General features: G+C 41.5%; 1 protein-coding gene across 2 annotated transcripts in view; it reads left to right on the top strand.

Moving 5' to 3' along the window:
* The window catches only part of RGS20 (regulator of G protein signaling 20), a 379,831-nt gene that overhangs the window by 347,986 nt on the left and 4,801 nt on the right, over positions 1–27,044 (top strand). For both annotated transcript variants that reach the window (XM_086966962.1, XM_086966963.1), the window contains exon 4: positions 10,778–11,012. In XM_086966962.1, the coding sequence (XP_086823088.1) occupies positions 10,778–11,012 (235 nt within the window). The remainder of the gene's footprint in view (positions 1–10,777; positions 11,013–27,044) is intronic.

The following is a 27,044-nucleotide window of genomic DNA, read 5'->3' as shown; positions in this document are numbered from 1 at the left end:
GTACCAAGAAGAAGACGCCATCTTTGTTTTATTGCACCGGATCTACATCGCTTCATGGCAGCGTGGGCCGCATCGCCAGGGAAGCGCAGTAAGAAACGGACACATCACCTCCCCTCGCAGAGAAGAACCGACGCATCACAGTCCCCTACACAGCAATAGGGAACTGACGCATCACCGTTCTTGCATGTAAGGAACCGACGCATCACCTTCCCTGCAACACTTTCATTGCGTTATGCATCCTAAGGTACATTGACTCAAAGTGTCGCATTTTAACATCTAAAGAGAACTAAGCGAATTCTACCATTTTTAACTACAGTATTGTGGATTTTTGTCGTTTGTAGTCTTGTGTTAAGTCCATATAAAGAATACTTATTTTTAATATAAAACTTGTGTGGTGTCCATCTGTAGTGTTGTCACTGGGTTACTGTATGTGTTCACAAATGCTTTAGACACTGCCTCTTAGATAAGCCTGTCTGCTCATGCCAAGCTACCAAGGGGGTGAGTAGGGTTTATTTTAGGAGTGTACCCCCTTACCCTGACTAGACGCAAGAGGCCCTATTTGTCAAAGGTACCTACCTCTGCCAACTAGAGACCCCTAAATCTAACATTGGTGGTCAGCGGTGAGGATTTGGTCTTGCATTTGTGATTCATATACAGTGATTGGGGAGCACTTCTCGTAAGTGCAGACCAAATGCAACCACTTACTTTAGGTAGATTGTTTTTTCTGGGATTTCTATTTTTGCAAAGAACTGCCAAGTTAACCCCCATAGAAAAAGCAACATCTATAGCCTCTGTTGATTTTGATTGGAAGAGGAGAAACTAGAATGCTACAATGTGAGACAGCTAAAGCACTTCTGCAGGAAATTTAAAGTTGCTGTGACCGGTCTCACCAAAAAGGATGAGCTCCAAAAGGCGCAGAGGGCCTGAGTTGAAGCAAGGAATACCCCTGAGAATGAAGAGTGGGCTGAGAATGTTGATGAGCAGCTGGGTGGGCCATTGGGTCCATGGGGAAAGAGAGCAACCTTCCCAGTAGGTAACAGTTATCTGCCAAAGACCTGTCCCCAGAGGAGTTGGAGGACAGGAACAGAGTGTAGGATGCATGAGATGGAGTTGGCCAAGCTCAAGTTAAGTGGGCAGTTAGAATTCGAATGGCAAACTAGTAAATTGGCCCTAGATGAAAAGAATATGCAGTTTGAGCATGAGTTGAGAATGAGGGAGCTTGATTTGGAGCTTGACGCCATGAGTGTCTAAGCCCAGAAAAAAGAAAGGTGTGTAGCTCAGGAAGTGAGCTTTGCTGAGTTGGGGTGGAATCCAGCTCAGATGGTGGCAGCAAAATTGAGTTATCTAGTGCTGAGGGAGCAGTACATATACCCAGAGATTTGGCACCTGACTCGAAGAAGGGGGTTAACATACACCAGGATGTTCAAGGACATGAGGTAGCTCCAGCAGTGCACAGTGTCCCTGAGGAAAATGGGAAAACTGACACAGGGGTTCATGGTCCTAGTGGTGGGAGGGACACTCTACTGACCCTAGATTAGAGGTGCAGGGAGAGGGGTTCCCCAAGGTTGAAGTCCTCATGTATGAATTTGAAGACCGCCCAGAAGAGTGCGGGTTGAGTGACAGAGACAGTCAGATACTGTCTTGCCAATCTCAGGAGAGTGGTGTAGGGTATGTGTGTGATGCACTGGATGGTGAGGAGAAGGATAGTTTGGTTAACCCTTGTAGGGGCTGCTTGATCCAATCGTGGGAGAGCATATTGTAAGTCCCTGTTTTCCAGAGCTATGCCAACACCTGTTGGAGAGTGAGTTCTCTGACCTCAGGGAGCTCACATTGGAGGCAGACCTTTTAAGTGGATTCCAGAGGGTCTGGAGAGGCATTGGGAAGTGATCCTAAAAGGGAGTGGTTCAGGTATCTTCCAACCCAGAGTGGGGGAAGAGGTGCGGAGTAGCCCAGTTAGGTCCTAGTGTAGTGGGAGGAGTGTAGGGACTCACGTCCTGTCTCAGTGGAGAAGGAGTGAGTGTGGGGCTGCATACCTCAAGGTGCCCCAAACCCAGTCTCAGGGCCTGAATGGTTCTTTAAGGGAACACCAGGTAGGGAGCCTAGGCTGTCCTGATGGGCCGCCCATTGAGGAGGATCCCCTAGTATCTGGTGAACTGGGAGTGTCTGTAAGCAGGCCTCCATCAGTTCTGGTGTCTGGCAGTACCACTCCTACGTGGAGGGTGCAGAAGTCCAGAGTGGGGGGTGAGAGTTGGAAGAGTCCCCAGTGGAAGAACCAGTGGGTCAGGGGCCAGTCATAAGGGCGGAGTCACCAAGGCGTGACCATGGTGACACCACTTCGGTCCTGGGGGATCTTTACGCACTTTCAGATGGACAGGCGTTGGGAGATCTGCGCCAGGCAGACTGTCGCATGACACATGAGTTATGTGTCCCCCCTGGGGGGGCCATATGTGCTCCCAATGAAGCCCTGGTGTGTCGGGCAAGTGTTCAACCGCAGGAGTTGGTCCCTGGGTTGGGAAGCTAGGTTCAGGTTTTGTGTGACCTGGAGCGTGGGACAACTGTAAACAGTGTCCTGACCAAGTTGTCTTCTAGGGGTACCACTCCAGGTGGGAGGGTACAGCACTCTGGAAGGGGGTGCAGAGGGAAGGAGTCCTCACCTCTGACCCCAGTTCAACTGGAGGGTTTAGACCCTAGGTTGGAGGGCCAGGTTCAGGGTGTCCCTCTGACCTGGAATCCCAGTTGCAGGATAGAACCCCTGAACTAGTGGGCAAATTGACCAGGACACCTGCAACAGGTGCCCAGGTGATTCTGGCAGGGCGTACCACTCCAAGTGGGAGGGTGCAGGGCCCCGAGGAAGAGGACCGGGTGTGGGAGAACCCACCCCAGTCTCTTGTCCAGCCATCGGCTACAGGTCCAGGGCTGGTGGGTCAGTGTCAGAATGTCATACCTGACCTGACAGGAGGGGGAGTGGACAAAGGGTGCCCAGCACCTGGGGCTACTGCCCCCCGCTCTCTGACACCGCAGAGGTTTGAGAGCCCTGAGAGGCATAAGGCCTGGGTTTCATCACTGACTACTGTCAGTGGCCCCTGTGGCTTGCTGTCTGTCTGTTGGGACACACCTGTGAGCAAGCTATGGTTGGGTGCTGCACAGATGGTGTCCACAGATGTGGAGAAGGGTTCCCCATGGGTTACATGGTGGGTCCTGAGAGGATGGACAGAGGGATCCGAAAAGGTTCAGATTGGCTTAGAACTGGAATATGCTCCTGCTGTTGCGGGCCAGGGTCCATGTTCTATCTCTCAAAGCAGAGAAGCCAATCAAGGTAGTGATTGGTCTACCCTGCGTTTTGGCTGGAAGGGGGTTGTGTTGGACTTGGCGCTTTTTGCAGGGTCATCCCTGAACTTTTTGCCTTCCTCCTGTATTTTGTCTGACCTGTTTTTGTGGTCTTATGATTCTGGGCACTTTACCACTGCTGATCAGTGCTAAAGTACAAATGCTCTCTATGGTAGATTGATATATGGCTTAGTGACTCCATGATTGGCTCATTTGGTTTACTTGTCAGACCCTAGGACAGTGCACTGAGTGTGCCTAGGGCTTGTAAACCAAATGTTGCTTATGGGCTTGCAGCACTGGTTGTGTCACCCAGAAAAGCAGCCTGTAAACTTGTGTCTCAGGTCTGCCATTGCAGAGCCGGTTTGCAGTCTGGTACTGCCATGTTGACTGGGCAAGTGCACCCACTTGGCAGTCCCTAAACTGTCCCCTTTCTGCATATTAGTCACCCCTTTGGTAGGCCCAAGGGCAGGATGCACTGTAGGTTAAAGGTAGGGCATGCCTTGATGTGTGTGGCATGTCCTTATAGTAAATTACAGACATTTTCATTTTTCACTATTGCAAGGTTACCTGTTCCCCATAGGCCAGAATGGGCATTTTGATTATTCCATCTTATAATCTTAACTGACTCGGGGAACTAGGTAGAAATTCGAGGTTAGTATGCCTGAACTCAGAATGATAAAATACATATTTTAGTGAAGTTGGTTTTAACATTCTGTGTTTGAAAATACCACTTTTAGAAAGTAGGTATTTTCTTGTCTAACCATCCAAGCCTGCCTCTGCTAGGTGGTGTATTCCTTGTCTGGAGTTTGAGTGACAGGGGCTGGAGAATTCCAGGAGACAGGGTAAGTCAGCACAGGGCTGAATGAAGAGATCTCCATTTAGATGGGTGGGAAAAGTTGCACCTGGGACCTGATTAGGGCTGTGCCTTCCCTCCACAATGCTGGCTCCTCCTCCTGTGGTGAGTCTGATGTCCCTGGCCTACACTGCTAAAGGAAAGAAGGAGTCCTATCAACAAAGTGCTCCAGGACTGACCAGAACTGGTTTGGACTAGGCAAAGGCCTCTTTGCCTTCAGAGAACAAAGGGAAAATGAGTATAAAAGAGGGGATCCAGAACTTTAGATTACTTTTGGGAAACAAGACGAAACCTTTGCTGAGGAGAGTAACCAGAGATTGGCCTGCAGTGGTTGCCTGACTGCCAAAGAAAGTAAAGAGGAACTTTGTGTGTACTTTCATCAACTTGTGAAGGATCCCCAAGGGCTTGAGAAAAGAGCTTGCCTCCTTCTGAAGTCTCAGGGACAACAGACTTTACCAACCAACTCCCCAAGAGTCTTTTGGAAGTGCCTGCTGCAGTGCGAGGCTTTCTGAGGGACTGTGTGTCACAAGGAGCTGGAAGCGTGACTCACGAGTAAGAAGCGTGATGCTGAACTGCCACTGTTGCTTCACAACACGAAAGAACCTTGCATCGCCGGAGAAGAGGATCGACGCTGCCACATCACTGGGAAGCCGGTGGCAGGGCCTGTTGCGGCCCAGAAGAACCGTAGAGTCATTGCAGGGCCCCCGAAGCGCCTCGCATCGCCAGAGAAGAGGATCGACGTCGCATCAGACGCCGAAGCATCCCCGGGAAGCATGTCGCAGGGCAAGTTGCGGCTCGCATCGTTGTCGATAGGCCTCGCATCGCCAGAGAAGAGGATCAGACGCCGCCGCTTCACCGGGAAGCGTGTCGCAGGACCTGACGCAGTCCGTATCGTGTTGCACCAAGAAGAAGACGCCAATTTTGTTTCAGTGCACCGGATCTTCATCGCATCAAGGCGTTGCGGGCCGCATCGCCACGGAAGCTCAGTAAGAAACCGACGCATCACCTCCCCTCACAGAGAAGAAACATTCTTGCTTGTAAGGAACCGATGCATCACCTTCCCTGCAACACGTCCGTTATATAGCGTTACGCATCCTAAGGTAAATTGACTCAAAGTGTCGTGTTTTAACATCTAAAGAGAACTAAGCTAATTCTACCACTTTTAACTACAGTATTGTGGATTTTTGTCATTTGTGGTCTTCTGTTAAGTCTATATAAAGAATACTTATTTTTAATATACAACTTGTGTGGTGTCCATCTGTAGTGTTGTCATGGGTTTACTGTATGTGTTCACAAATGCTTTACACACTGCCTCTGAGATAAGCCTATCTGCTCCTGCCAAGCTACCATGGGGGTGAGCAGGGGTTATTTTAGGAGTGTACCCCTAACCCTGACTAGACGCAAGGGTCCCTATTTGTCAAAGGTATCTACCTCTGCCAACTAGAGACCCCCAAATCTAACATGCTGGCTCAGTGCATGGATGGTCTTTTAAATTCATTCACTTAACTCGGAAATACTCATAGCAAGTGCATGAAATGCAGGCAGTACAAGTCGGAAATAGTGAGTAGAGATAGCATCACTTTGTTTCCAACTGGTTCTGTCTACAATTCAAGCAGTAACTCTGGGAAATTCCGAGTTACCTGCCGCCGCCGTCCGTGTAGGTACAGCTGTGGGAGGTGGGGCCTGGTAAGGGGGGATTTCGAGGGAGGATGCTGAGGGAAAATTAAATATTTATTTAATTTTCCCTCTGCATTGTCCCTCTGAATCCCCCTTTAGCCGGCCTCACCGCTGTTACCTGCACGGACCGCGGCTTGTTACATGCATGAACTTTAAACACTTCGGGGCAGATTTAACATGGGAAAAGTGACACAAACGAGGCGCAAGGGACTTGTAAATCTGACCCTTCGAACTCAACAAACGGGAGCTCAGCTCTGCGCCGAGACAGCACAGCTATTCATGATATGTCTCATTCCTCGGCAAGGTCAGTGCATTGCTATATTAGCAAATTATTGAACTATATTCAGAATTGTAGAAATTTCTTAAATATAGAATAACACTCGAAAACAAAATACACTATACTGAAGATGGGCCAAACATTTTTTGTTAATGTTGTAATTCAAAAATTATTGTTGAAACACCCAGGACAGAATTAATTGTGATTAATGCATAGCCTTCTGTTTCGTTTCTCATTAAAATAAAAGAATGGTAATCAAATAACCGAGATGAATACCTGTACGTTATTGACAAACTTAAAACACTTAAAAAGCTCATCATTGGGGAGCTTGTGCAATTAATTTAAAATAAACTTTTTCACCAAGTTGCAGCCCAAACTGTTAGCAATAGTGATGCCTAACATAAATTAAGCCTGTGATCTGTACATAGCCCACTGATCTCTCCTGAGATACAGAGGTGTACTCCTTTTTCTTATTCGAGTGGCACTTCTTGTGATTTTCTCTGAGGTTTGCCAGGGCCTGTTAGGACACATAAATTGCCTTGAGTATAATGTGTCTGGTACTCTCTGAATTAAATAAATATGTATAATCATGTTTCCCTGGTGGTTGAATCTATCGGCCAGATTCATCAAGGTAAGGAATTGCGAGTCCTTAATAGCGAATTTTAAGGATTCGCTATTAAGGACTCGCAAAACAGGATTCTTTTAGGAATCGCAATTGAATTTGATATTCCCACTGATTCCTTATTTGCGATTAGCAATTAGCTAATCGCAAATAAGGAAGCAATTTCAAGGGTGCCAGGGGTGTCCAAAGGACACCCTGTAGCACCCCTGAAATGTAATCTACATTGGTGTTGCGCACACACATGTCCAAAGGACATGTGTGTGTAACATGCAACTTAGAAAAATGCATTTAAATGCATTTTTCTAAGTTTTCGCTATTTACCACGAGGTTTGACCTCGCAGTAAATAGCAGCCCAAAATTGCGATTTCGCAATTTTAAAATGGTTCATGAATTGCATTTAAGGAATCTCAAATAGAGATTCCTTAAATGCAATTCCTCGCAAATGTACGAATTCTTTAATAGCAAATTTTGCATTTGGGATGATGAATCCCAAATGCAAAAATTGCACTTGCAAAGGGCCAGATTCTCAGAATCTGGCCCTTTGTGAGCGCAATTAAGCTTGATGAATCTGGTCGTATATTCGCTGAATCCTAAGTTCAGTGTAACTTTATAAGAAACTTGTGAAACTGGAATTCTCTTGATGTAATTGAGTTTTAAATGTTTTAATTTTTGCTACAAATTGACAGTTTAATTTAGATCACCAGTCAGGCCAGTAGCACTGTTTGGTCTGCAAGCAGTGATAATGAGGGGAATCTGCATATTATTTATGGATTGGGAAGGATCATCGAGTAATGCTTCACTCAGATGGTAGGTATTTAGTTCTCAGAGTGACAATGTCACACCACTTGTCCCTGCCTAGTTGGAGGGACCCCATTCCTCCACTCCTGCACTGCACAAAGAGGATAGAGAGCTCCATACAGAAAGTGAGGGATTGTGGGTTTTGGAATGAGAAAAAGGTATGGTGGGTTACTTCGGCTTCCCAACCTAAACTCTCTTAAGATTTCATTGCCACATTGTGGTAAATCAGAGTCAGCCTTGGCACGGCTATTATTGGTTCCCCAAAGGTTTGAAAAGTGCACCAATAGTATGAAGTTATTTTGTTTATAAATTCCAAACTAGGTTCACAAGCGTAGTAACTACAATATTGGCTCCCCGAATAAGGAAATAAAAAGTGTTGTTCTCCCTATCACCATAGTCCTCCCCTGGACTTATCTTGACTAACACAGCTGGAAAAGGCAGCCCACTGATCTCTCCTGAGATACAGAGGTGTACTCCATCTGATGCGATTGTCCTGTCTTCTGTTGGAGTCCAAAGGACCAAGACCAGGACAATCTGGCGGATCTTTGGTTCTGGGAGAACAGTGGGTTTAGGGACCTGTACATTGGGAGTTCGTCAGGGAATATACCTTGAAGCTAAGAGCCAACCTACTATAAATCCTATCCCTGGTTGTACAGGTGAAGTGAAATTGTCAAGTTGGTACCCACTTGACAATTGGTGTCCTGCGGATTAGTTATGTCAGTCACTAAGATTTCACAGACGAGGACAAACAGGGGCATCCTGTCCAACCCTGTTGCCAGATCATAGCTTTATCAATCTAGGAGTCAACATCCGGTACTGAGTAAAAGGATTATGGTAGAAAACACCAAGTACAAGATCCTGTGAGGAGACATGGATGCTATATTTCTTCTATGTTGTGACTCCAGCAAATTTCTAAAGAAACTGAATCTCCAACTACCTACTAGATTAGAAAGAAAACAAATAAATCCACCTTGGGGTAAGGGTGAATGATGTAATTAATGTATGTACACAAGGTATGCATGATAGGAAGCAAATGTGTGCATCTGTCCTACCACACACACTATGTCTTCACCAGAACAAACAGGTAATAAATATATTGGTCTCTCAATTTCCCGGTGTCCAACAGAAGCGTAATTTGTCATTTTGATATGGTATTGGGGAATTGTTTGTAAATAAGTTAGAGGATGATTATTAGTAATATAAAGTGACAATGTTGTCTTATCTGTACCCAGGTCTTTCTCTGCCAGTAATGAGAATCGAGTTTTATTAGACTCTTAACTAGACTAAAAGAGAGTTACTACATTCATAATATAGAAATTACAGCGACCTATTAAGATTCTGCTTGTTATTTGTACAACACACATTACAGAGGACAGGACAAAACATTATTTGCTTTTCTTAACCCTATTTCTGTAGTACATGTGCCACCATAAACATTGTGGAGTAAAGGACAAGTACCAAACTCTATTTTTGTACATTAAGATGTACTTTTGTGTTAGTACAAACATATTACTAAACACCAAAAGAGATTCCTTTAATCCTGCAAGAGAAACACAAGAATTTGTAGAAGTCGTCTAAAGAGATATGTAAGTTCTTACAAAAAACTTGTTTGCATATGAAATTAGAATAGAACTTGAAGGCCTGCTGAAACGAATAGGCAGGCATTCATTCTGGGTATATTCAGAGTGAGGGTCGAGAAAAAGGTGGAAAAACAAAGAAGTGCAGATTCTAACGCACTGCACAAGATGAAAATACTATCAAGAAATTAATAGGATAAAAATCACACATTTCACCTTATCAAACTCCTTGAAAATAACCACAGAAATCAAGAAACAAGCCCATCTCACTAACCTGCACTGCAGTCTGAGGAACCAGATTGAAACGTGAAAATGAATGTGAATATTGTCTGTAAGACAACCTATAGCTGTTTCTAAAGAGTTGATCCATGTAGGTTTTCAACGAGTGGAAATTACTTAATATTAGATAATTGGTCAGAAAGGTTGGGTACGGGACGCTTCGGTAATAGTCTTGTTAAGACCTATATAAGTATGTTAGGCTCATAACTTCATGGAAGGAGGAGTTGAAGCTGTCTATTGGTCAGGTGTTAAAGTGTATCAGCTATCTTTGAAGACTGCTGAAGGATAAGAACCCCACCCCTCAGGTCTGTGCAGACTAAGACTAGCAGGATATCTTTCGCCTTGGTGGCAATGGCTCTGACAGATTTACTGCCAGCCCAATGCCCGGGGTAGAGGGGTAATTACAGAGGTAAGTAGGGGACAGTGTAAGAATAAAAGATATTTTAGACGACTTTACAGGATGAAGGGAGGAAAAGCCAGAAGACAATGTGAGAAGAGGACAAGATGCCATTTCATCTTATTATATGAGATTTAAGAAAGGCTTGAAGAAGGAGCAGGAAGAACCTTTTGTGTGTGGCTGCTACAAAGCCCTCTTTCTCTGCACAGTTTATCTAGGGGATCTGTTTACAGGGTTGAAGGAGACCCATACACAAAAGAAACATTGGACTATCAATAACTTGTGAATTTTCCATTTGGGGTATCCAGAAGATATTAAAAATAGCTCAAACTTCACTCTTGGTCTCTATGATGTTACGTAGTACTCATTTGGGAAAAACAGAACCATTATTGATAGCTTCTCTTCTACAATTCTACATGTATTATTTGAGTATGCCAAAGAAATTCTAGGAAGGGAGATAATGAGTTCGTCCTGGTGTAAGCACTAAAGCAATGTGATCATCACAGAAATGAGTTGCTTTATCCAAAACCATTGTGAGATTAGTTAATATGATGTTTAGCGAGGTCTCACATGCCTCCACAGTTCCATGCAAACAAATGTTCTTATTTGCAAATTGTAACATAAAAATCATCACTTTCCTTTTTCTGATCTAAGACTTCAATTATTGAATTTGAATTGAGTCCTCAAAAGAGGACTTCTATTAATAACTAGCTTGCTCAATGTCATACAGAGGAGAATTGGTGAATTGTTTTCGTTGTTCATAAATTTAAATTTTGACCTCCATGTCTGGTGCTTTGTCTGTATTTCTATCTTTCAAAATAAAAAGAAGTGGTATATAAAATGTAGGTAAGTACATGTCAGCATAATTACCTTTCTCTAATATTTTTGCAATATCGCAAACATTTCTTTGAGGAAAACTGGAATTTCTGTACGAGAAATTTATTCTTTTATATTTGTTTCTCATTTTAAGCCCGCCTCCTACACTTGAAGATGTTAACAACTGGGGACAGTCATTTGATATGGTGATGACCACGCCGGCAGGAAGAAATGCCTTTCGGGAATTTCTAAGGACAGAATTCAGTGAGGAGAACATGCTATTCTGGATGGCCTGTGAGGATTTAAAGAAGGAAACCAACAAAAATGTCATTGAAGAGAAAGCTAGATTAATATATGAAGATTACATCTCTATGCTTTCACCTAAAGAGGTTTGTCACCATTTTCTGAATCAAAAATCATGATGATTGTGTTACACTGTTTGACAACTGAATAATGATTGGTTCCAGGAATGGACTCGTAGTACAAGGTGGTGTTCACTTTGCCTTGAGCACTTAATCCATATGATGGGTATAGGACTGATGTCCAATACTAAAGGCAAAGATAGTGGTACCTCAACACAGCTCAAATGTCTCAACTTATCTGAAAGTGTCTGGGAGTCCTGTATACGTCTGGGTGGGGAAACCTGGCCCAAGACATGTTAGTAGCTAGAATATCCACTTCTGCAATAAAGGAACCGAACAAAGTGCACAATTCATGAACATCAACATATATTAACAATAAATGCATTAAAGGAATCAATGAAATGTGCAAAGGCAATTATTAGCAATTTTAAAAGTCGACGGTCCAAATATAGATATAAAATACAGATAGAGATTATCAGTCTATAATTGTTCTTCTTACATCTAAGAATCGGCCTTCATCAAAATCTTAGATGCATGTGTCCCAAGTCCTTTCTGCCTGTGAAGTTTAGCATTTATTTATTAAAAGGCGAGGCGTATTTAAGAAAGTAAAGTAGAAACTTTTTATATGCTGCAGAAAAGGCATGATTATAAACCTCTCCGCTTAGGCTTTCGAATTTACTGTGGTTTCATAGAAGATACAAGTAGTCATTGATGCTTTCCTTTCAACACCTAGATCATTGTAGTCTTCTGTGGTAGAGTACACTAACTCACTTTGAAGCCCTTCAAAATGACTCCCTGAATTCACTAGCAAGTTGCATGGAACTCTTTTTACCATGCAACACAACTGGCACCAGGGACTGGATATACCTAACCTCACTGTATATCACAGGGAAGGTACCTACCTCCACTAGGCCACCCCACACATCTTAACATTCCCAATTACGCTCAGCAATCTAACAAGTTCATCATTTGGGAGGCAAGATCTTGACAAAATCATGAGTGGGCCATCAGTCGCAGTTTCCCCCCTGCCATCTATGTTAATTCTCTATTGGGGCATGGTCAAGGACACACAAATTATTTCTTTTAGGCACACACAGTCTCTATAAAAATCCGCACTAGTTCGGGAACATGTGGCAAATACTACAGAGCAAACTCAGTTCATTTTATTTGAGGTAAACCTCGTTTTCTCTCAATATTTTAATAGTTGTTATTTCATTGGTATTAAAATATTAAGTGCCTTCCAAATTAAATTTACACCAAGCTTCCCTAAAGAATAGTTCGGGAACATGTGGCAAATACTACAGAGCAAACTCAGTTCATTTTATTTGAGGTAAACCTCGTTTTCTCTCAATATTTTAATAGTTGTTATTTCATTGGTATTAAAATATTAAGTGCCTTCCAAATTAAATTTACACCAAGCTTCCCTAAAGAATACGGTAGAGCGTTTTCACAGTATCTACCAAACATAGACGCACATCATAAACAATACTGCATCTTGCATACCAAGTTATTTGAGATGTATTTTCAGTAACTACTATCTAATATCCTGACAGACAAGGCCTTTTGTGAAAAATTAAGTGAGCTGCTCTTGTTAAGGTTGCTCCTACATTTGTAGTAGAATTTACATTTTTAAAGGGATTCACAAGAGTACTTCTAAAAATCTAAGAGGATATCAATGCCACAAATTTATGTAAGCCGAATTTTCACTGGGTGGGAAATTCTGCAAGCATAAATGAGGAACAGGGTCAAGACTGATTTGCACATGGCTGGGTCTAAACTGGGGTGGCATGGTGAGCAAAAGAAATATGGATTTAACCCACCTTGACTTGGGTGAATGTTTGATTTCCTCTGCATTCCGTCCATCATCATGTGTGTCTTTTGCTTTCTCGCCCTAAGTGCATCTGGTATGCCCAGATGTGGTTCCCGGGCACTGTGCCACTGGATTCAAGCTAGCCTGGCTGATGCCCCAAATTCGGTCCCAGGATGCTTGTTTGTGGTCCAAGGAGGACCTGGCTTGTCAGTTCAGGCTGGACAGTTCTCATGAGGAACAGGGTCAAGACTGATTTGGGTCTAAACTGAGGTGGCATAGTGAGCAAATCTCTTGACAGGGGGTGAATGTTTGATGTGCTCTGAATTCCGCCTATCATCTGTGTGTCTTTTACAAATTTATGTATGCACAATTTTTACCAGGTGGGAAATTCTGCAAGCATAAATAATGAACAAATGAGCAAATGAACAAATGTGCATTTTCACAGTTAAGTGTCTTTACTACACATGGAAAAAAGCTTCACCGTGAAGAAGCCCATTTGCTTGTGCCCTCATAAAATACGGGCGTGGCATATAACCTTTCGTACCCTGAAAACTCACTTTCCATTCCTTTCGCAGGAGTAAATAGCATTTGTTTCCAGGGTAAGAATGTACATGCAGATATATTCCCAAAGGTAACATGTCTAATGGTGTTTACTTCAGTTGGCAAGATCACGTCCACTCACTACTGGAATATTTATATTTGCTCTCCCTGACTTTATCTTGCAAAATGTATCTATTCTCTGCCATGCTGATGGATTTTGTTCATTACTTAGTGCAATTCAGCAGAATAAAATTCAGCTCCCATGATTCTGTAACTAAATATGTGGGGTTTTATTCCTAATTAGTAGAATTTAAATTCTCTTGTCACGACTGGAGTAAATGAAAGCGTTTACAAGTGAAACAATCAGTACTCTTTCATCTTTCCACGGAAACCTAATTTACAAGAGGTGAAACATGTGGGTGAAAAAGTAATACAGAACAAACCACATAACAATGTGTCCAAAAGAACAAGAATATAATTGTGTCCTGAGTTGAATGAAGGCCAAATCAATCAATTGGATGAAGAGGTGAGGGGATCAGTGGGTTAGATGCTACCAAAAAGATAGATACGTCCATCAATTTATAAGGAACCACTAAGTAATCGGTCAAGAGTTCAAATGCTGATAGAGCACTAAATTTGTATCCCTTTGGCTGCCATATTGACATATATATATATACGCACCATAAAAGGGTGTTTCCAGGATGCCCTTAAGAGCGCTATATACATCATGGTTGCCAATTGATTCCACTAAGCTTGCATCTATTGTTTATTTGTTTTCTCCCACCGATGGGAGGTCAAACTCCTTTGGGTGGGGTGAGGGGGGAAGTGGGGGGGGGGGGGCAGTTTGCCCTTGCCCAATCCTTTCTGAGCATTTTTTAGCTCCTAATGTGGTGGCCTGTGCTCACTTGCAGGCCGCCTCCTAAATATGTCTGTGACAACATTAGTGAAATCACATGTTAATGGTCCTGAGGAGGCTCCCTAGCCCCTCTCAGGTCAATCCAAGGATGATCAAGTTGGTGGGTGGAGCTATGGGAGGGGCCATCATTACTGCCGCCCTCCGCACTGCCCTAGCAAGGCCCGCCATCTCAAGCCATTTTATTTTCTGTCGGTGGGAGGTAGGGAAGTGGAAGAAAGTGCAAGAGGAACAGTCAAGTCCCTTTCAACTCCCTCCTACCAGCTCCCTACCCCACCAACAGACAAAACGAACTAGGCAGTGGGGAATTCATGAGAATGACTAGAATTGTTCCAATTCCCTCCTCTGCCAATCATAGTTTCCTGGTTCAATTTCAGCTCTTTCATGTCATAATGCTTATTTGTCCAATGGAAGCTTTGGCAAGCAAAGAGTTGTATGTCTGTGTCCCAGAAAAGAGTCAGTCACTGTTTGGCTATTTATTGCACAGAATCCCCAGTGATAAGCCAGCTTATAATACTCTGAACATCCATTATAGTGGGAGCACAATGTTTTCCAATGGTCTTGAATACTGACAATAAATATGCCTTCTGAAGCAGGCTTTTCCTCCTCAAATACATCCTCATCGGTAGGCAATAACTAGCACTCCATGCTAGTATCCATGATGGTCATATATCTTCTGCACCACTCTGCTACAATTTTACTATCCTTCATATACCACAGTGGTGTGTAAAAAATAGCACATCGTTGTGCGACCCATAGACAAGTATGCAGTGCCACATTTACAAAGAATCATCTACCAATGATGTCAATGGCAGTGAGCGTGCAAAAAATGCTGTTTAACGAATGTAAAGCCTTGTGGCATGGCGCAAAGGTGATCAGCAGTGTTACGCATAGGATACAGTTTCCTGCATCCAATGGCAGCAGATGGCCAAGTTGTGTTAGATGGGTGCTTTCCCCTAAACCACACATGTAACATGTAGCTAGCACACATGAACAGGTTGCCCCCCTCATTTGCACCTGGTTTCAATTAGAATTAGGTTTTGGAACAATATGATGTTAGGCCATTTAGATATTTATCAAAGCATTAAAAAAACGAAATACATAAAATATAACATTTAACACTAACTACACCTACTACACCACTATTTTAAAGCTGGACTCACACAAAATGGGTGTCTTGATGGTAGGTGGGTCCTGTCCCCCGTGGTCCAATAAATGGTGGCTTAGCTCTCATGAGACTGTGCCTATTCCAGTATTCTCCGAGAGAAATCTCCGATTTCTTTGATAATCAACTTTCTGCTCTGCTCAGATTGTGAAATTTTAATTAGGCATAATTAGGAAAAATACAAAATTGGCATTTGGTGCTGTATCTTAGATAGAAATGCATCATTGTTTGCTTCTACTTTTGACGCATCCAATGCTAAAAAAGCATAATGTCAAACATAAAAGCGCCGCGAACAGCCGCTCACAACCGGTCATTCATGGTGTTCCCACGCATTCACAGAAAACATTTACTGCGAATAAAGCATAATTATGCAACATGGCGAGGTAGCGAAATGTCAGGAATTTCGCGTGACGAGTAATGCAAAATTACGCAAATGATTCCAGCTTAAATACAATTCTGGCTAGGCTTACTATAGTGATACTTGTTCTGTTTTGTAAAAAGATGAAAACATAGGTGGAGGTATTGGTGGCCATGTTGAGGTGATTTATTCCCATCAACTGACTATTTGACAGGTAGAGTGAGAGAAAAATGTCTCACTAATGAAATCGAATTCTTTCGTTGCGTGTGGCACTGACAGCCTCTGTGGGTAAACGTAATACGTAGACAAAGGAGGATTGCGCCAAGATTACATTTGTATAATAGATCTAATTTAGTGTGATAAATAATTTGTGATTTATGTTATAAAATACTTGTGTATACTGGAATTTCGATCTACCCTTTAAATAACACTGAAAGTCACATGTGAATGTAATACAAACAGCCCAGTATACACAGTAAAAGGACATTTTAAACAGTGCACGAGCAACCCCCTCCAGGAGTTCGCAGAAACAAAATCAAAGTAAATTTTGAAGTTGAACTCCACACCCCTGCTGGGCTTAAAACTTATTGTGTGCTTTTAACCCGACCACCCATCTCTGAATATGTTTAGTTTGTGAATGCAACACAGCCAATTAGCATGTTTGAATGTGTGTCACATGCATTAGCACGTTAAAGCCAGACCTACTGGCTTTGCCAGTTCTTGTTTATCTCTGTAGAGAGACATATGTGGGTGTTTTTGAAAGAAAACATCAAGTTATTACTTTGCAAAATCATAATTCCATTTTAAAAGGATTCTATCCTTTGGTTTTAACATATATTGGTGGAAAATGTCGATTGTGATTTTATGGCTATTGCAAGCATTTTGCAGCAGATTACAATTCCACAATATGTTCTGTGTAAAAGTCTGTAATTCTGCAAATGCTCATGATATCAAGTTTGTGCAGGGGGGAAATTAGGCACTCTGCATATGGAGTTCTAGTCGAGTAGCCTAAATTTAACAATCTGTAAAATACAGTGGTTGATGCCCCTAGGTTAAAGTGTATCTAAGTGTGAACTGCCAAGTTTTAAATAATTCATTTTTAGTTTATGAATTAAATCCAATTCCACTTGAAATTCAGCACATAAAAATCCACAGAGTACTTTACTTGCTAATGCATCACTGCAAATGTTGCTTCTTGTTAATTCAGTAGTTAAATAGGTCACAAAACAATGCTGAATTCCAATGGAATTTGCTTTCTACAACCCACAGTAATTCTGTCCTGCATGCCTGTGTACCACAAGTGTCTGCTGCTATCTCAGATTATGACATTGAGCTTCAATCTCTTCTTGATTACATGATTCTACTCTATTTTATTTTCTGCCCTAGATTTAGGGAAAAAAGCCTTTTACTTTTCATAGTTCAAGTGCATTCTGTCGGGCAGCTTCTCTAACTCTCATAATGAACTCGGGTGTGATTGATTTATTTGTAATAACTGTTCTCAGCTTGTAAAATTATATAAACAAAATCCACACTCAGGCTTAGGGCAATATGCTGCTTCTTCAGGATATCTCAGCCACTGAAATCTCTGGGTCTAAAACAATTAGGGGAATAAAGATTGCCATAGGTAAATTCTCAAAAACCCATATTCTGGATCATTTCCACAATCCCCCACCTCACAGAAGTTACCCATTCCCCTGATACGGGTAACTCAGTGGAGGGAAGAGGTGCTTGGAAAAATTCCTAAATGGACCACTAATAAATCCATCCCTCGCTTCAAAGGTTTCCCCACCAGCACCATAAATATACAGATCCAAAAGCCATGCCACACAAGAACATGGGATCAAGCCTTCTCCATTGCTGCCCCAAGACAAAAGAACAACCTTGACAAAATGTGAGACTAACCTTCTGCATACAACCTGTACACACCTATTTCTGCCCTGACCAGCCATCAGTAACAGTCTGTCATTGCATCTGATTGAGACAATTAAGAGAAATGGATTCCAACACACCAATGAGATTGTAACATAGTAAACAGTCATACAAAGAAATTCAACAAGGCAGTGTCTGCATGGCGGCCTCCTCGTATAGACCACTTTCCCTGTTAAATGTGGATGTTAAAAATCCTCATCGGTCTGTTGCCCCTCCTTTCAACTTTAATACATGCTGATCAGTGTGGATTTATTCCAAAGAGAAGCCCTCTTTATAATTTGTGGCGGCTTTCATATGTTTACCATGTGCCAAAGCTACAGGGAGATGCTTATGTCCTGGCATTTCTTGACATCAAACAAGCATTTGACTCAGTGACCCAAGGCTACCTCTGGCAGGTACTGGAGAAGACAGGGCTCGGCCCCAAGTATTTACAATGGGTTAAACTACTCTACACTGACCCAGGTGCTGAAGTGAGGATGGGTAGGGTGGTCTCCGGTAGATTCCAGTTGCATAGGGGCACTTGACAATGGTGTCCTCTGTCGCTGCTACTGTTCGTTCTGGCGGTGAAGCTGATGGCAGCGATGCTGCACCGAGCACTTGGCCCCTGGGGCATCACGGTGGGGAAGATCACAAATGTAGTTTCCTTATACGCCGATGATGCCCGGGTCTATTTGAGGTGGCCCAAGTATTCTTACCCATACTCCTGAACTATTTGTGCAAATTTGGGAAGATATTAGGACTCTACTGTAACGAGGAAAAATCTAAACTCTTCCTGCTGGGGGAGTTAGCTTGGATCCTGAATGAGACATTCGCGAAGGTGGGGCTCCCCTGTGGTCGGACGGCATGAAGTACTTGGGGATCAGAAACAATGGATTGCAGGCTTTGGTCCAGTTCTGGACTCTACTGGACTCATCGTCTTCATCAGTGGTGCTGAAAGTTTGCAGTGCAAAAAGTGAAATTTGTGCAAAGGTTAAAATTGACTACTAAGACACTTCAATAACTTTAATAAACGCTATCCTAGTGTCAAATCTAAAAACAGAGTGTTGATAGTTTGAAAAAATAACTATCATTAGCGATAGATTGGCAGGTCTACACGTTTCAGCCACGAGGGCTTTTGTCAGGACCAATATATTACTGCTCTACTGCAAATGTGATATATAGATGTGCAAAAACAAATAAACAATTGGTGTGATACACCCTACCATTCCCTGTGAGTCCCAAATGGTGGTCAGATATCACCGGAACTTGAGTTCATTCCTAAAAAAACAATTTATGATAGTGAATAATTTCCAAAAGAGAACACATAGCAACACTGTCACTCAAAGTCTCCTCTTTTAATACTGGCAATAATGACCAATTTATTACTCTGATATAGCATCAATGGTTACAAAATAGAAAATTTCGAAAATTTGTACTCACCCATTTCTATGTGGGAGTACTCTTCACCTCACCTGGCATCTGCTCAGTGATTGAGGCCCTGCTCTATAATGTGGGTAAACACACAGGTCGCAAACAGAATGAATATCTCTATTCGCCAGTTTCCCAACTTAGTCATCAAAACCTTGTTGCTAAAAAACCACTATGCTGGCCATGGCCTCCTACCGAGATCTCTCAAAACTACATGAACATAAAACCGCTTGAATGACTATACAGGACTAGATCGTGTGTCCTCCAAGGTATCTTAACATGCTGTGTAGCACGATGTCATGGTCTATATCTTTTAACACAATGTGATTGTCTAAATCTTATGAAAAGCAAAAAGCTCCTGTCATTACTCTCGTTCCATATTGACCAATTGGTCGGGGCTGCTAATCTACAAAATGCAAGCTGCTTGGCACTATTCCCCTCGTATACATCGTTGTGGCCAAAGAACCGTCTAAATAAAAGAGGGGCAAAAAAGCAAAATAACCAAACACCCAAGGCTGCCTATAGAGTGAATAAAGCTGCCCTAGATAAAAACCTTCAGTAAGAACCAGGTCCCTCCTTAAATGTCCGTTGGTACCCCGGGCTTTCCTGAGCCGAGGGGGAGTAACCGAATGGACAGGAGTGGTCCAATAAAAACCACTTACTGAAAGGCGATCATTGGACCCACATAGTCACGCGGTGGCCAGAGCACATATCGACGCGGCAGTCGCGATGGACGCGGTTTGTTGATTTATGGGAACCACGAGGCATACCAACTTCTGCACATGCGTCGAAAAAGCGCGACGCGTTCGATAAGCAGACGGCCCTAAGGATGCCGCGGAATGTGGTTTGTGGTATCATTTAACTATTTTGTCCCTTTGCACTCGTTTCGTTGATTTCCACTGCTGTTTATTGTTGTGCTCCGTCTGAAGCACAATGTCTATACGTGCCTTCAATATAATTAATGCTTGCAGTGAGAAGGGTCACCTTCTGCCTAAGAAGTGCGCGCGTTAATATTAGAAACTATCGAGTTTCTTTCACTTGTTTTATTCAAAGTTTTTTCAAAAGAGTCCACCCGTCATCCTAATGGCCCCCTAAATATTGATGTATAAATATTGACTTGCACCAATATCGATTTAAAAATATGGTGGGTGAGAAATATCCCCGGGAAATAATATTGTGCTCAAGAATATCGATTGTTAGGTAAGTAATATCGATGTTTAAAATATTGAAGTGTTTAATATCGTTTGCTAAAATATTGTTGTTTAAAATATCAAAGTGTTTAATATTGTTTGTACACCTATAGTCTTTAAAATTACCGTTTTTTATTAACGTTATGTATTTTAGTATATATTTTATATGTAAGTGATGTGTTTTTTTTGTATAAGAATTGTTTGTATTTTTATTATATGTGTACAAAATGTTTGTTGTTATGATACCGTACTGTACCCTAGCAGGTGGTGGGTTTGAAGGGGGAGAGGGTGGGAAGTAATTTAATTATATTACATTTATTGATTATTTTTAGTAGTTATTTATTTTTTTCATTTGAATTTTTACGATTTTAGCACTGAAGCGGGTTGTGGGTTTATAGGGAATAGGGTGGGAAGTAATGTAATTATATTAAATGTATTGAATATTTTTGGATGTATTAATTTTAGTTTAATTAAGATGTTAAATGTGGAAAGTATTTTTCTATGAATTCATTGATAATTTGTTGTCAATAGTTTTAAATTAAGTAATTGTCAATTGATTATGGTAATTGTGTAATTAGTTTTAGATGTGTGTTGTGGTATGTATAGGTTTAAATGGTGGGAAGGGTGGGAAGTAATTTATTTTTAATTGATGTTTTAATAATTGGTTGTTAATTAATTCATAATTAATTATGGTAATTGTGTAATTAGTTTAGGTGTGTGTTGTGGTATGTATAGGTATAAATGGTGGGAAGGGTAGGAAGTAATTTATTTTTAATTGATAAATTAATAATTAGTTAATGTATTTAAATTAATTAATCAGAAATTAATTATGGTAATTGTGTGATTAGTTTTATGTGTGTGTTGTGGTATGTATAGGTGTAAATGGTGAGAAGGGTGGAAAGTAATGTATTTGTAATTGATGATTTAATAATTATTAAATGTATTTAAATTAATTAATTAGAAATTAAATATGGTAATTGCATGATTAGTTTTAGGTGTGTGTTATGGATAATATTGTGTTAAAGAATGTGTATTCAATGAATGTTTATTATCTTTTTTTAATAAACATATTTTTTAATTCATTATTAATTATGTTAATTGTGGAAATAAATTTAAATACAATGTTTTAGGTGTTTTTCTATTGGTGTGGTGGCCTCGGGAAGGAAACAAAACATATATTTATGTTTTACATAATTCTGTTAGTATTTGCTCCTTTAATAAAAGTATTGTTCTTAAAATTTATTTATAATTATTTTTAATGTACTTGCAGATTTTTGTTATTTGTCATTTATATTATAATGTGTTTATTTTATATGTTTAATATATTTAAATGTATATTTTGTGAATATTGTTTATTTGTTTTTATGCTTTTTTTGTATTGTTTAAATGTTATAAGTAATTTTTGTTTCTCTACAATACAGCACTTTGCCTACTGTTGCACTCTTTGGAGTGAATAGTCATTTGTACCCCTCCGCTCTCCAGCACGTTCCCCACTGTTGCACTAACTGGAGCGAGAATAGTAATTTTTACCCCTCCGCTATCCAGCACTTTCCCTACTTTTGCACTCACTGGAGTGGGAATAGTAATTTTTACCCCTCCGCTATCCAGCACTTTCCCTACTGTTGCACTCATTGGAGTGGAAATAGTAAATGTTTTCATCTCTAGTATCCAACAATTTCCCTATTGTTTCTCCTACTGGAGTGGCAATAGTAATGTATACCTCTCCTCTATTCAGCAGTTTCCCTACTGTTACACTCACTAGAGTGGGAATAGTAATTTTTACTCCTCCGCTATATAGAAGTTTCCCTACTGTTGCAATCAGTGGAGTGGGAATAGTAATTTTTACTCCTCTGCTATCCAGCACTTTCCCTACTGAGGCATTTATTGGTGTGGGAATAGTAATTTTTACCCCTCCGCTATCCAGCACTTTCCATACTGTTGCACTCTTTGCAGTGGGAATAGTAATTTTTACCCCTCCGCTATCCAGCACCTTCCCTACTGTTGCACTCACTGGAGTGAGAATAGTAATTTTTACCCCTCCGCTATCCAGCACTTTCCCTACTGCTGCACTCACTGGAGTGGAAATAGTAATTTTTACCTCTCTATTATCCAGCATTTTCCCTACTGTTGCACTCATTGGAGTGGGAATAGTAATTTTTTCCTCTTTGCTATCCAACACTTTCTCTACTGTTAAACCGATTGGAGTGGGAATAGTAATTTTTACCCCTCCGCTATCCATTACTTACCCTACTGTTGTACTCACAGGAGTGTGAATAGTAATTTTTTTATCCCTGCTATCCAACACTTTCCCTACTGTTTCTCTTACTCGATTGGGAATATTAATGTTTTCCCCTCCGGTATTCAGCACTTTCCCTACTGTTGCACTCACTGGAGTGGGAATTGTAATTTGTACCTCTCCGCTATCCAGCAGTTTCCCTACTGTTCCACTCACTGGAGTGGGAATAGTAATTTTTACCCCTCCGCTATCCAGCACTTTCCCTACTGTAGCATTCATTGGATTGAGAATAGTATTTTTTACCCCTCCGCTATCCAGCACTTTCCATACTTTTGCACTCTTTGGAGTGGGAATAGTGATTTTTATCCCTCCGCTATCCAGCACGTTCCCTATTGTTGCACTGACTGAAGTGCGAATAGTAATTTTTACTTCTCCGCTATCCAGCACTTTCCCTACTGTTGGACTCACTAGAGTGGGAATAGTAATTTTTACCCCTTCGCTGTCCAACATTTTCCTTACTGTTGCATTTATTGTATTTTTTAAAAGAATTTTAATGTTTTAAATCACTAAAAAATGTTTTATTTCATTTTAAAATATTGATATATATAGATTTTATTTTGATATAATTTTAAAGTATACAAATTGAAGAAAGATAATATTTAAATATATATATATATATATATATATATATATATATATATATATATATATATATATATATATATATATATATATATATATATATATATATATATATGTATATGTATATGTATAAAATGTTTTGTTTCTGTATTTATATTTTTTAATTTAAGTTTATTTGTAATATTTAGGTAAAATGTTTATTAATTTTATTTCATTTGTTAAAAATAATATTATTTAATATATTTAATATATTTTATTTTATTTTATATATATTTTAAATTTGATATTTTTTACATCTATATTTTTTACTTCGATATTTTTGTACTTACCTGTTTAAGTATAGTGAGACGATATTTTTGTTGCATTGATATTCTATCAGTGAACCGCAGTTTGTATCAGTGATAACATTACAATTAGATGTCATGGCTGCCTCTAAGTCCTGCATACAAGGCCTGCAGGGTTGGGGTGAAATCAGTCTAATCAGATCAGTAGGCCTTGGATTCACTCTGGTACATTCTATGTGCACCTCTGAGTCCCCCATATTGGGAGCATCTGTATGTGACGTTCAGGTAAAGGCACCTGAAAGGTACGTAGTGCAAATATGTGGTTAGTCTCACTGTGTTTGTGGGCAGGCAGTGCGGGCTGGGGAGAGTCTGTCACATTGTCTGGCTCTGGCACAGGTAATTATATGGTAGGCTAGTACCTTTGTAAGATTTGGCAGGCAGTTGGTCACAAACTCTGCTGGTGTGACAAAAAGAATGCTAGGTCAGGGTCAGAGTCAGTAACCTGTTGATAACTCAAAGGGGTTGTCACAGCTAGGCAGAGATAGTCATTTGTCCTGCCTTTGATTATTGAAGGTTGTTTAGGATAAAGTATGGTCAGTTGCTCATCAAGCCAAAGTGTATGCAGTCAGTGAGAGATGGGTTTGGGCAATTTTACATACATGCCAGGTCAATGCCTCTGCATTGCTGACTTCACTTGGGTACAGTCAGTTTTCTTTTAAGTTTTTGCCTCTGGAAGGCTGGACAAGCTGTAGTGGAGTCAGTTACATGTCAGGTCAATGACAATGTAGACCGGAATATCCAGAACGGTAAACAACGTTTACCACAAAGCTTTTTCCCTGCAGGGAATGACAACGCTGTTGTTACAACGAGCGCGTTGTGATTCCGCATACCATTACCACGTAAGTCAGAACAACGACTTGCGGAGCGGGGGGGTGTTGGATTTAAAATCTAACCCCTTGCCTAGTGTCCGCACAGACTGGAGTTGAAATAGTAAATTATACTATTCCAACATCCAGCGCCCCACCCCCTCCGCAAGCCGTTATTTAGACTTGCGGAGTAATGGTATGCGGAATCACAACATGGTCGTTGTAACGAAAAAAGGCTGGGGGATAAGGACATACATTCATCCAGAACTGGGTCTTTCAGGTGACAGGCCAGAAGGTTACAACCTGTGTATCTCTCAGGATGTAGTAGAAGTAGTAGGAGTGTTTCAATCAAGATAGTGATTTTTGCCGCTTCAGCGCTTGTTCAAAACCCTTCTAATAGTATTTAAAAGTTGACTGCATTTATATTCATAACCCTTCCTATCTCCATTGTGAAAGTAACTTTGTGTACTGCAATCTTTAGAGCAGGCTTCTCCAGCGAGTAGCTTGTGAGATACTGGTAGCCCTCCAGCTCCTTGTAAGTAGCTCTCCTGTATGCATCCCAGACTACTAAATTAAAAGATTTTATTTGGTTGAATTAATATATGGTTGACAAAATTGAAAAGTGTGTATTCGAGAAGAAAATGTGTGCATTTCCAGAACTCATAATTTTCAAAATATAGCTAAAGCTGATATTGGTGTTGGGCAACTTATTATTATTAGTATTACCTTGCTGCCGGAGGCATTGCAGATGTGGCTGTTATGTATTAACTTGTAAAAGCATTCAAAATTGTTAAATCGGGCTTTTGCATTAGTGCCCAGATCCATGCCTGATGCACCGAGGTGATCAGTGCTGGTATTCTTGAATAGGATAGCCAGTAATGTAATCTTGTTTAATGTAATCTGACACTAACACTACTAATAATAATAATAATTAGTAGCTCTGGAGGATTTTCATCAAACATAAGTAGCTCTTTTTACTGGAAAGGTTTAAGACCTCTGCCTTAGATCTTAGATGCTTTGGTAGGGCCCTGAAAAATAGTCACACACAGTGCTGTCTTGTTTGCTTGCTTAAGGTTCTAGTGGTGGTGATTTATTTGCTTGTGTAGGACTTGACTGGTTGCTCCAACATAATAACTTCTGCCTTAGCATTTAATACACATGATTAAGTGTGCCGCATTGTTTTAGGCAGAGCTGAAGTTCCCTATCAAGTTGTAGCCCTTCCCAGTGTGCAGCACCTTGTGCGTATCAGAAGTGTGGGTATGCTGGAAGGTTACATACCTCTTGTGTTTTTTGCATGGTGTTTGTTCCACTCTCCATTGCATCTCCATGTAATGCTTTTCTTACCAGTGAGTCTTTTGAGAGTGGAATATTGTCAGAATGATTGGAAGGCCATATCCAGGAACAGTTCTCACAGTTTTTCCTTTTTCTGAAGAATAGGGTGTAATCCCCTGGCAATCTTGATTAAGGTTGCTAACTGCGGATTAATGTGACGACAAGTGGAACCCTAATTTTGTCCTTTTTTCCTTTGTATCCTAAGAGGTTTTTCCTAGTGATCCTGGTGGCTCTGTGGATAGCTATTGTTAGATCAGGCTTGTCCAGTGAGTTTATCCCAAGACTTTTTGACTTTTGACCTTCTGATTCTGAAATGTTTTTGTTGGTTTTATGACTATGGGAACTTTACCACGCCGATCAGTGCTAAAGTGCATATGTTCTTCCTGTTAATTGTAATAATGGATTGGTGTTTCCATGATTGGTTTTTTGATTTACTACTAAGGGGCTGATTCCGATCCGGGTCGGAAGGGCACTGAACGCGATGCAGCATGAAAAACTGCGAGCTGTACGCGTGTTTTCTCCTGACTTGTACACTTGTACGACCAAGCCAGTGCGATGCGAGCTACGTGAAAATCATCGACCGAGTTGTTTCTGGGTCCAAACCGCTCCATACTTCTCAACCGTAAGCTAACCGCGGCGTGCAATGGATGTGATTTACAAACGAGCCAGTACGATGCACACGTCGGACAGCCGGTGCGAGACGAAGTGTCTGGCTCGCAAACCGTCCAGGAAGTTGCCTTTGAGTGTCCGCGTCTGACCCCCTGTCACCCGCAGCCCCTACGACTCGGACACAGGTTTCCCCAACACAGGCATGTACGGTGCGGATGGCACCGACACGTACCTACTGTACGGGGCACCCTTGCGCGAGACGTACCCATTCAGTCAATGGGAGCCCATGTACTCGTCGTACGACCGGCTCCCATTGACTTCTATGGGAGTCCGACCGAACCGAGTCCGGCATCATACGACTGCATCGTACTCACTCGGTCGGACTGCAGGACTCGATCGGAAAACACTCCGGATCAGACTGGGTCGGAGAGCTTTCCGACCCAGATCGGATTCGGCCTCTAAGTCCTTAGTACAGTGCACAGTGTGTGTGCAGGGCCTGTAAATAAAATGCTGCTAGTGGGCTTGCAGCACTGATTGTGCCACCCACACAAGCAGTCTTGCAAAAGGTTCTTAGATCAGCCATTGCAGTGTTTGTGTGCAGTTCAGTACTGCCATGTCGACCTGGCAAGTGCACCCACTTGCCAGGCCCTAACCTTCCCTTTTCTTACATGTGACTCACCCCTAAGGTAGGCCCAAGGTACCCCTGTGGACAGGGTGCAGTGTATGTGAAAGGTAAGACATGCGCTGAGGTGTGTGACATGTCCTGAGGGTGAAATAC

This window comes from Lissotriton vulgaris, chromosome 4_1 (genome assembly GCF_964263255.1).
Source record: "Lissotriton vulgaris chromosome 4_1, aLisVul1.2, whole genome shotgun sequence".
NCBI lineage: Eukaryota > Metazoa > Chordata > Amphibia > Caudata > Salamandridae > Lissotriton > Lissotriton vulgaris.
Note: the sequence above shows the minus strand (reverse complement) of the source record. Positions and strands in the feature narration are given on the sequence as shown.